The sequence below is a fragment of the Aquila chrysaetos genome, chromosome 3, assembly GCF_900496995.4.
Source record: "Aquila chrysaetos chrysaetos chromosome 3, bAquChr1.4, whole genome shotgun sequence".
In the NCBI taxonomy this organism is placed as follows: domain Eukaryota; kingdom Metazoa; phylum Chordata; class Aves; order Accipitriformes; family Accipitridae; genus Aquila; species Aquila chrysaetos.
In genome coordinates this window covers 46431665-46443573 of record NC_044006.1, presented here as the reverse complement: position 1 = coordinate 46443573, position 11909 = coordinate 46431665, and the positions used below count along the sequence as shown (strand labels likewise).

Below are 11909 nucleotides of genomic sequence, written 5' to 3'. Positions count from 1 at the left end.
ACACTTCTGGTGGGGATACTTCTCTAAGACCTTATTCCAATCACAGCAGGTATGCAAGACATTAAATTAGTCCCTTTATAAGTTGCAGGAGAGCTGGAATTCCTGAGTCTGATGCATAAGGAGGGACAGGTGTTTTCAGGGACTGTCCTCTTCCTGTATTGCTCTTAGTGGTTGTGATACCTGGAGTTGCTCCACATAATAACCATTCACCATTTCACCTTCCTGTCCCAACTTTCTACACTTGAATATCAATGTAGCATATATTTGAACTCATAACACTCAGTTCACTACTATTTAATACATACATATGCTAACCAGCAAGAGATGAAAATTGTATTCTTGAAGATCAGCTAACAGAATCTTCCTATTTCTCCATTACCTACAGATTGGGTTGCGAAACATTTCTTTCAGTCTTAACCCTTTTCTCTTCCTTTAAGCATGCATACACACATACATGCATATATGTACACACACGTGCAAACACAAAGAGTACATGTAATAAAGTACTCAGTGGAGCTACTGCAGCTAGTTCGGAATGATGGCACATGGGTACTGGAAGAAGTGTAGCACTAAGGAGGGCTACAGCCAGAGTATACCGCATCCGGAAAACTGGGGTTAAGCACCTTGTTGTCCCCATGCTCATCTTTTCTTTGTTTCAAGGGTACCTTCATTCCATGGAGGATGGGGACCTGACCTTTCAAACACTTCTTGCAATGTGTGTTTCTGTTCATGTCAGGAAGGCTACACTGTATAATGAACTCTACATTCACTAATAGGTATAGCAGCAATTTTAAAATAATTTCATATAGAGAAGATGATCTGTGCTTTAGGATTATTTTATCTTAAATAAAATTTAATTCATGCAGTCTGAGAGTACAACACACATACATGGGTTAAAGACAATTCTGCACGAATGCTTTGGTGTCCTCTGTGCACCTTTTTACATGACCAGTACCTCACAAAAACATTTCAATATCATTCCTCACAGTATGTACCCAGTGTATCTCAGAATGATCTGTATTTCATTTTATACTTTATACATAACATCAGACTTGTATTTTAAGTATCAAAAATATGTTGTTAAAAGATCTTAATAGTAAATGTCATAAATCCAGAGTTTTCATCAAAGGGTAAAATGATTCAAGACCTTTGGTGAATGGATGATGAAAAAGAAACATTTCCAAAAGCTACACTTGATTTATGGTCTCATGCTACCAACAGCTGGCCAATCAGCTCCGGGTTTCTGTCCTTTATTAGTGCCATGATAAGAGCAGCAGCAGAATTTACTGTCTCCTGAAGCAGCAAATGGTCCTGGGGAAAAAAAAAAAAAAGGGAGCAGGGAAAACAATACGTTAACAAAAGTGGAAAAAGTAAGTATTTAAAATCGCAAAATTACCATATGATTGTTTAAAAAAATAAAAACATTTATCTGTACTTTCTAGAACTTCTAAGACTTATATTTTAAGCAAACACCATTTCATAGTAATATCCATTTTCCAATCTCCATGATGATTTAAAAAGCAAAATTATTTTTCTAAAAGGAATGTATTTTAACTGCCAGAATTAATGCGATCTATCTAGAGACCACCAAAAAAACCAGAAGCTTGATTCTGTCACTTGCTTCCTAACTGATATCTAAAATCTAAAAAGTAGTAAAAATTTCAGGTTTGAAAACACTGGAACAAAATGGAGGATTTCATTCATTGAGTAGCATAGTTAAAGCCCTGTAACTTTAAGCACCCACTGAATCCCATCTGTAGTCTGCAAACTACTTAAACTCACAAAGGCATTTAAGCACTGGGACTTCAGTCAGTTTTCAGGCTGATCTTTGTATCAAATAACTTTAAAAAGTAGTCTGGTTTTGATAGGCAAGTATAGAGACCAACACAGGAAGAAGTAATAAAATGAGACTTTTCTGTGCTTCTAAGTGAGCACTCCAGCTCACATTTGAAAGAGTCCTTTGTCTAATTGCCAAGTTTTCTTAATTGTATTGACTATAAAAGGTTAGCCTCTTGCTACCAGTAACCTTTTCATTTGCGCACTGGGAGAATATCAATAGGTGTAGCCAGCCACAGACACATCCCTGGAGAGAGAAATAGGAGGGAACAATTTCTGTGAAGCAACAGAGAAAAAGAAAGGTCTACAAAACTCTAGGGAGAATCTAGAAGAGTTTCAAATACAGAAGGGGAGCTACAAAGAGAACACAAGAGCTCTTCTCCATAGCTATGATGGATAAAACTGGAAGCAATAGGCTTAAGAGAACTTGAACTGGGGTATAAGAAGTCAGGGAAGTCGTTTTAACAGTAAGGACTGGTATACAATGGAACAGATTATTGGACAGATCAAGGGAACTCATCATTAGGGCCCTGTAACATGAGACCCGCATACCTGTAAAATGGGAGGCAGGTACAGCTTCCTGCCTCGGGCAGGAGGATGGAGCAGTTTGATTCCATATTTTTTTCACCACTATTTTTCTAAGATGCTGCATCAAGGAAGAATTTGTAGAGGATGTTTAAGAAACTTGGATTAATGGAGAAAGAAGAAACCGTTCCAATAACTTACACAAAAACATAACGTTAAAAACTGCTTTTTAAGGAATAAGGCTACTGCTGAAGGGACTTAACCTATTCAGCTAGCACAGAGGGGAGCTGGAGACTAAGAAGTTGGGGGTGAAGGAAAAACTGAAAGGGGAAAGGTGTCCCTGGAACACTCTCAATGTTGGAGCAGGTCCAGAGGAGGGCCACAAAAATGATCAGAGGGATGGAACACCTTTCCTATGAGGAAAGGCTGAGAGACTTGGGGTAGTTCAGCCTGGAGAAGAGAAGGCTCTGGGGAGACCTTATTGTGGCCTTTCAATACTTAAAAAGGGCTTATAATAAAGATGGGGACAGACCTTTTAGTAGGGCCTGTAGCAATAGGACAAGGGGTAAAGGTTTTAAATGAAAAGAAGGTGGTTGCAGACTAGATATAAGGAAGAAATTTTTTATGATGAGGGTGGTGAGACACTGAAACAGATTGCCCAAGAGGTGGTAGATGCCCCATCCCTGGAAACATTCAAGGTCAGCTTGGACGGGTCTCTGAGCAACCTGGTCTAGTGCAAGATGTCCCTGCTCATTGCAGGGGAGTTCGACTAGATGACCTTTAAAGGTCCCTTCCAACCCAAACTATTCTATGATTCTACAATAATGCTCTTACTAGCTTTGTGCTTTATGTAAATGACAGGAAACATGTCAGAGAGGTGACTGGATAGAATTAGTTTATACCTGATTCTTTTATCATTCCTGGAAATACTATGTTTGTATTTGACTAGAATTTTGTCCTAAAAATCATCAAGTAAGCTGTTACAATTTGTAAACCCCTAAACAAATTCATGTTATATATTCTAATATGCAGTAAAATTATTTATTAGTGTTCTAAAAAGTTGTCATAGAGTAAAAATGTTCACCACAGCTGTGTCTTGCTGTTTACTGAGTGACACCTCCCATTCAGTTAAGCAAGGAGTGCAGAAGTGTACTCAGGTCCTGCTCCTCCAGTACCTTTTGTCATGGACCGAGGGTGCAAATAGGAACTCAGAATCCACTACTCCAGTTTGGTAGGGTTTTCACTTCCTCATTTCCCATAGGTATAAATTGCTGTATAATGTACAAGGAGAGCAGAAGTCATGTGCATACACCCACTCAGATGGCAAACACTGCAGTCGCTTTCAAGATCTAGCAACACATTTCTTGCTATTCAGCAATGCCAATCTCTTTGCACCCCTCATCGCTTTTTGTTCAGTTTGTTTCGAGAAGCACTTCACAATTACAGACACTGTTTTCCAAATGGGCTTCCAGCCATATCTGAAGTTGGCTGGAGATGTATATTTTTTTTCCCCATTTCACAAAAAAAAGAAATAAAATACACCTGGCCAGGAATGCTCTTAATGTTTCTCCCAATAAATCTTTCCACATCCTCTGTTGGTTACTGGATTCAGTACACATTCCTTTGTAGTAATAAATTATTTAAGTTTTTGAACATAAAAGGAAGCAAGAGAAAGAAATTTAACTTTCACAGGAGAGATTGAAAGTGACACCATAAGATTCCTTTAGACTGGAAAAAGCTTTTTCTAAAGCTAAACTTAAGGCTTTAGCACTAATTTCCATGTTCTGAAGGAAAGACATGCAAAAAATTGAGTAGTATTCGTAACGCAGGAAATGCGGCACAGTAATGTGTACAGAAACCTGCATGGAGAAGTGGTCTATAAACCACACTGAAATCAACTGGTGAATTGCAATTTGTTCAAAAAGAGAAACACAAAAAGTAAGCAGCACAAATTAAAATGCGTTTGCAAGTTTTACAATTACTTGACTTCTAATAATCTGATTATTAATACTACTATTATAACTCTCCAGGAAACCTACTGGTTCCTGTCTTTCTTGGAATCAATCAATACAATGGCAGGAACAATGAACTGTCAGACGTGACTATGCAGGATTGTTTTTTGGAAATAACCAGAAGTGTATTCTTTAAGTGAATACACCTTATCTTATTTAAGATAACAAATGTAATAGAAAAGATATTCTTAATTTTATACAGTTACAGTTGATGGTTAAATGACATCGTGAAGCATGTATTGAAGCAGTCAACAGGGCTAGGGATTACTAATTTTTAGATTTATGCTGTTCCTCCTTCCCGGTAACACTGTCTCACTCTGATCTCAGGGTCATCTACTCATTGAACAGTGTCCAGCACCTGGGCCTACAAGCCAGCCTCTGAGTGAGGAGAAATCAATGCCACAGAGGTCAAGTATGTGCCAAGTTTAACTTGCTCGATTTCCAGTCTTACTGGAAAGAGGTAGTAAATAATGTGAAGAACTGGACTCTTCCAGGAATTTCAAAATCATTGTATATCCTGTATCTTTCTGAGAATCAAAACTCACTCTTATGCTAGGAATCATTAGTGTAGTATCTGATGGTCATAGCCTGTGCCTAATTTATAACTTTTGTTGATCATTTCTAGTCCCTATTATCATGAAAAAAAAAACAGAAAAAGAAATTCTAGCAACTGAAAGAGAACACATTGTTCAAAGTGTAGGCATAACACTGACTGACACAATGGTTAAGTTATAGCTTAACTATTCTTTCCTCTCCTCTGAATCCTGCTGGGAATTTATTTCATTTTAGGCCATTACTGTGCACGTACGCGGATATTTTCAATGTGCCACAATGAAACTTAGCTTTTTCCTAAGTAGTTATATGTAATTTGGATGCCAGCAGTGTTTATGAAGAATATTAAAAAGAATTAAAATGATGGAATTCAGCAACGACCCAGGAAAGAAAAAGAATCTTGTGGGTCTTTATTAATTTAAAGTTAAACAAATAAGGGAACACTTCAAGTCCCCCAGCTATACCCTTAAAACATCCATATTTCTGACACTGCAATGTTATTTCTGGCAACAGTGCTGATTACAGCTGATAGTGCCTACAGGGAGGCTTCAATAAGGATGCCAGGACAAATTTAATCTACCACACCTAACTCCATTGCACATACAGGCCTCTGATCCTCTTTTATATTCAATGGCATAGCACTAAATCTTTCAAAAATCTCATTATTAGTTGCAGGAAGTCAAATAATCAAGCAGAACCAGGTCTTCACATGTCTAATTGCCTGACGTGTTTGCATATATTGTAACCACGATAAAAAACAGGATGTAAGAACAGAACAATCAATACAAATCCTCATGTAGCCCACAAGAGCTCTTGCACGTTATTGCCCACCCACTGCTCAGTGTTGCAAATTCCAAGTAGAGAACATACTTCAGCACGCTAGTCTGAGTGCACATCCGTGCACGCGCTGGATGGATCAAACACAAATAGTTCTTTTCCTCATCAACAAAATCCTTAAAAAAGACCATGACCTTTAAAGAAGACTCGGAGGCAGTAACAACTTTAATGGATTAATGACTGAAGTTCCACATGATCAACTGGTGTGCCATGATCCCCCCTAAACCATTGTGATATTCACTGTCTATTCATTTCATCCAGTTGACTTAAATGAGTCTCTTGTAAAAAAGAAAAAACAAAACCCCCTAACATTTCTTGGCCATTAATAAATAGAAATTTTTATTGTTTGAACAGATAATTAACTACATTTATAAGCTAAAAACAAAACTTTTACCACTTTATATTTATGTACTTTGGAAAAGAAAGTACTCAGAAACACTGCCAACCTTATAAACCATAAATCCACATAACAGCACTTTGATTCCAAAATAAAATATCCACTTTGTCTGTTATTAAATAGTAAAAATATTCCAACATAACCATACTGTGTGATGGTTATAAGTCATACTCAGAATTTATTTGATGTAGAGTTACTGACTGTAGGGGTTTTCTGGTCTGCAGAGTAAAACTGGGAATGGATACAGGGACAGAGTTAAAGTTGTGTTTGGAATATGCAATCTGATATTTTACAAATGTGCATTTATTTAAGAAACTGTGAGGATATCTGAATATTTACTGACATTCCCTTAACGACTCATTTCCTTGCTTCAATCTGTTTAGAATACACCCCCCCCTCCCCAGCTGGAACTTCACATACATGCATTTCAATTTACATATGTACTAGTTCAGTTTAAGCATAGCTTGAAAAACACACACTACCCTTTTTAGCTCAAAAAAAAAAGCCTCTGCAGGTATTACCTCTGCCTTGTACTGCATCCCTCCAAAAGAATAAAACAGCTGGGTTCCATTATTTGCACTCTGTTTTGCTTTAATATTTGACTTTCCATTTAATACAGTTTTTAAAAATGAATAGAATTGTAATGTTAGCGCTGCTTATATGGCTGACGGGAAACCTGAAAACAGGATTTAAAGACGCTGCTAAACTTAGGGAACACCAATATTAATACAGTTATGTTTGTACCAGGAACAGAAAGAGGGCCGGGGCATGCACTGGCATGCCCCTGCCCTTGCTGTTCCATTGTAAGCCCGCTCCCTGGCATAGTTTTGGCTCCTGCCAGCTAACATGTTCCCAGACAATGGCTGGGCACGGTTCAGGGGACAGCGCAGGCCAGGGACTGCTCCCAATGGACAGTCTGAATGAAGCCACCCTCTTTTGGGAAAACGAGAACTTAGCCATATGGACATGAGGCATGCTGTGCCTTTTAGCCCTAGGACAAGAGAACCATCCCCGGCCTGTTTTACTTACCAGTATAGATGTAGCCTAAGTATCACTGGGAAGTGACAGTTGTGCCTTTCTCTCCCTACCCAAATGCATCAAGAATACATAGAACAACAATCAAATAATCCCCCCCCCCCCCCGAATGAGGCACAAATCCCATGTAGCTACCACATAAACACAGTCATTTAAACAAAGATTAACTGCTCTGTGGACACCTTTCCCAGCAAAACAGAGAAGGAAAGAGGGACAAACCACACTGCAAGACAGCATTTGTGCTGTACTGCAATTCCTGCCACATCATTACAGAAGAAGCCTGGAGCCAGCAGAAGGACCCCATGCCCACTGCTCCCTTTTGCAGGGTGGGCCTAGGTGCACACCAGATACACCACAAGGCATGAGCAGAAGAGAAAAGAGGTGAAATAGTCTGCGTTCTGGCAAGCATCTTGCAAAAGACTATGTTGGTGGTACAAGAGGAGCTGCTGCTAATTTAAAACTCCACGGGATGCAGCAATTTATACAAAGGCTATAACAGGTGCCTCCAAAACTCACCTGATGTCACAAACTGACAGTGTTTTATTTGCACTCAGAGAAACTGAGTAGAGAATCTAGCCTCAGAAACCTCAATACTTGACATTTTCTTCTTCAGTTAGTATTTTTCATTTTAAAAGTTGATCTGGAGAGGGACTGAGGTTCTTCCACTACCAGAAATCAATCGTATAACATGGTTTGGAGGAATTCTGTGGTAGATTCACAAAGAAGCATTTTTTCCTACTCAAGATATGTAGTGGCATGTATCTACATATTAAAGCAACCTCCATTTCTGTAGCAGTACAAATTAATCTGAAGTCTCCTTTCTTCTTAAAATGCTTCCACATCACATTTTTGAATCCATGTGCCAAAGGATCTATTGATAAGTGACATCTCATACATAATATCAATGCAGCAGTTTACCTCAATAAGAAGATAGCTATGCAGATCAATCTAAAAGATAAAAAAAGTATTTCTCTAAATATTTTTAGGTTTTCTTTCAAGTAATATATAAATAATTAAGGTAGCGTTTGAGTTCAGATAGGTAGCTGGGCTCAAAATTACTCCAGCAGGTTCATAATTGAACCTCTGTATACACAGCCTTGCTTCCTTTCTGAACTAAGAAAATGCAATCAATTCTTCGTTAGTGGATACTCCTCAAAATAGAAATAATTTAGAAATCTAGATACTCAGGATGCAATGAGGATTGAGAAAAGAGATGAGTAGCACTGGAAGAACTAAATTGTCACTATGCTAATGGAGCCTAGCAGACCTCTTAGTTAATGAACTCTGATAGATCCAAGTTATTTCACTGCAGTTAAATAGTTGTACATCCATGCTACAATCAACCCAAACCCGGATAAATTGTGAATAAATATGTGATACTGCACCGTATCTTTCTCTCCTGTACCAGTGATCAACCCTGCTTGTTATAGTTTGTCATAAGAAAATGGAGAGCCATCAACATTTAAAATGACTCTGTGGATGCACTGAGGACAGGCAAGTATTTTAAATCTTCCAGAGTCTGTCAGGATTATGTCTCTAATGCTATTGTGTATATCTTTTCACCTAAGATTGACAGATTTAAAACTGAAGGTAAACATTGCTCTTTTGTTAAAAAAAACCCAACACAACAGCACAAACAAACAAACAAAAACTCAAATAGGATTAATTCCTTTCTCCAGTACGAACAGAATAGACAGAATTCCCCTAAATCAGCAGTTTTAAAACAGTTCCATTATCTACATGTTCTGCAGCATGTAGGTGACCAGGGTTCAGTTCTCTTCTTTGTGTGAGGTGGTTAATCCACCCCCCAGATCACACTTCTTTTGAATTGGGGTTAAAAATCCCTGTGGAGGAATACCCATTCTATGTACAGTCACTGTATCACAACAGAAAGATGACAAGACTCCAGCCTAGACACTCCTCCAGACGCCTGGGGAGCAAGTGAAAGCTCCATCCTAACTTTTGCTCCAAAAGTTTGCTCATTTGATGTAAAATAGACAAACAGTGTTTGGAACAGACATGAGCTTGGTGCCAATGCCTCTGTCATCCACAGACCTAGGCTTTATATTTCCTTGTTCTTGTCCTCTCCAAGTCTTTTTTTTTTTTCCCTGTAAGAAAAATGTTAGCGTGATCATACTGAATAATCAATAAAAATTCCTGGACCAAAAAATTCTCTGAAGAGTTTGTTTTAAAGAGCATTTTCAGCACATTCAATCATTGCAGCTTAAGCAAGAGCTTTCATTCAGCACTTACCACTATCTGATCTAAGCTCTTGGCAAGAGTGAGTATGCCAGTAGTGATAGCACAACTGTCTGTCAACCATCTTTCCCTCTAAATTGTTTAAAAAGCTACAAAATGCTTGAACTAGCAGCCAATTCTGCCACCTGTATGGGACTGGTACAAAAATACTGGCAGAAATAAGCCATTTAACAGATGTGGTTGTCTGCAAAAGTATATTATGTGTTTGAGGTTTCTTAGAGGTGGTCTCTTAATACAGTATGTTACCAAATAAGACTATAATATGAAATGTATTCCTATTAATATATGTTAGTGTACTACCTACAGGCCCTACAACATATCACTCTGGTAACCTTGTAAAACACACCATAAGGGTTTTTAGGGGGAAGGAAAAAATGTTTCTTACTATCAGTATAGGAAAACTGAAATGCTCCTGAGGCACAGGAGACTTGCTTTCTCCTCTGACAACCAGCTCTGCAAGCTCCTGAAAATCTAAGATTGGGCTGAAGTTGAGTGAAGCTGTGGCAAGCCTTTTCTTTGGTTTCAGAAAGCTTTGGATCAATCTGATAGCACTAACAAATTCATGCGGGAATGGGATTTAAGCCTTCCACGCAGCAGCAGCATGTAACAGCGTTTCCCTCGGCGTGTATGTGTGATGGAACCTCTGCTGCCTGTTCCACTGTGAGAGTCTATAAATACTTTGACAGGCTGCGGCGTTAAGTTTTGCAGGCAGCCAGGAAAACATAGCAGACCCACCACACACACATACAGAAAAAACGGGTTAAGTAGCGCTGGCCTCCTGCAAAACATAACACCCCAATCATGCAAATCATTTGCAGACTGTTGCAGTACACCAGGCACCAAGCGAAGACGGAGCAGCTACGGATCACGTATGAATGCATCTGACACATGCGGCTAGCAGCAGAGCAAAAGCAGTTAAGCACAGTTTAGCTGTTTTCCTCCTATTATGAGCTGAGAAATACAGCACCTCCAAGCTCAGTTTCACTCAATGACTAGTGTTTTAGCCCTAGTCAGCAGTAAGTAGGAAGGCAAAAATGCATATGTAGGGAAGACAGAGAGATGTGGTGGGTGAACAAGCTAAGAGAAAGGGGAAAAGAAGAAATGACAGAAGTAAAAGATTAAGCACACAACCATCTCAATCCTCAAAACATAAAAAGACATGCCACTGCTAAAGATCAGGAGAGATTACTATGCCAGAGGCTCTATCTGATAGGCAAACTGTGTCATACACTGCAGGTAAAAAAAAATCTTCAAAGAACAGAGTAGGACGTTTCTACCCAGTGACATCTGAGGTCATCAGCGTAATCGTAAAATTATAAGTAGGTAAGTATCACATATCTGAAAGTTTCTCCTTACTTTTAGAGCACTGTGACATCATTACTTAGGATCTGCAAAACCTACCTAATGGGGACAAAGAAAACAATACAGCACTTCTTCATATAAACTTCTAGCAAGAGCAAAAAAGTACACATTTTATGGTAAATTTAACACAGTATATTTCGATATTACAGGTTTTTCCTTTCTGTCCCATATTATACTGACAACATAGATTGGTCGTTGCACTTTTCAAGAAATAAATTAACACACTAGTTTGGAAACATCAAAGTTGCTAATATGCAGTACAAGACATGAAATGCTTTAGCTATCACAGGTTACAGAATTTTGCATACAAATGTGCAGGAGCAGTTTCATATAATTTGTGACATACAATTTGTGATTGTGACTATCAGTGTTATATAGAAAGACTAGGCAACTTTTAATTAGTGATTGTAACAAAACGGGAAGGTCTTTGGAAAGAATGAGTGATGTATTTGAATATCCTGGGGGATGCTGAAAATCAGTGCAAAGGAATTGTGAGCATTTTTTCCATTCTTTCAGTCTAAACCACACTGTTCTCCCCTCCTATAGGTGCTAACTTCATATGGAATATTATGCATAATAGACATCCAGCTCTCCAAAATAAGAAGAGGCATGCTTCCATCCATTTCAATATAAGCATTCTGTTCAGTCATTAAAATCTTCATTATACAACTCCTACAGACTGAATAATCTGAAATACAAGCACACGGCTACAGTAACTAATTGATTAGAAACATTCCTCTTGATTACAGATAATTTATTTGAGATGGTTCAGAGGAAAAACTGTATAGGCTGCTAAAAAACAAAATTAAAACTTCTCCTTTGGGGAAAGAAATAAACAAAACCCAAGAGATTCTGAGGGGCAAAGTATGCGTACACATGTGCTGAGCTATTGTTCACATCCCAGTCCTGTGGCTTCCAAAACTTTTAGGATGATAATATCAGTTCAGTGGGGTAAAGGCCACATTCCAATCCTGGTTACAGAAATACAAACCAAAGTAACTACAGTATTACGAGCCCAGTTACTTTGCAGTTGCAGAGACCGAAATTCAACTTTAAACTCTGTGTTTTGCTACAGAAGACATAATATGTAATTG

At 38.4% G+C, this 11909-nt stretch overlaps 1 protein-coding gene across 8 annotated transcripts in view; it reads right to left on the bottom strand.

Annotated features, from left to right (window-relative positions):
* Positions 1–832: 832 nt before the first annotated feature.
* Positions 833–11909, bottom strand: part of CRPPA (CDP-L-ribitol pyrophosphorylase A) — a 120444-nt gene continuing 109367 nt past the window's right edge. For 3 of the 8 annotated variants that reach the window (XM_030008355.1, XM_030008353.1, XM_030008356.1), the window contains one exon: positions 833–1311. In XM_030008355.1, coding sequence (XP_029864215.1) covers positions 1207–1311 — 105 coding nt within the window. In that variant the 3' untranslated portion in view covers positions 833–1206. Of the gene's footprint in view, positions 1312–2388; positions 2483–11909 lie in introns of all 8 variants that reach the window. The other 5 variants (XM_030008351.1, XM_030008361.2, XM_030008354.1 and 2 more) reach the window with 4 other exon arrangements.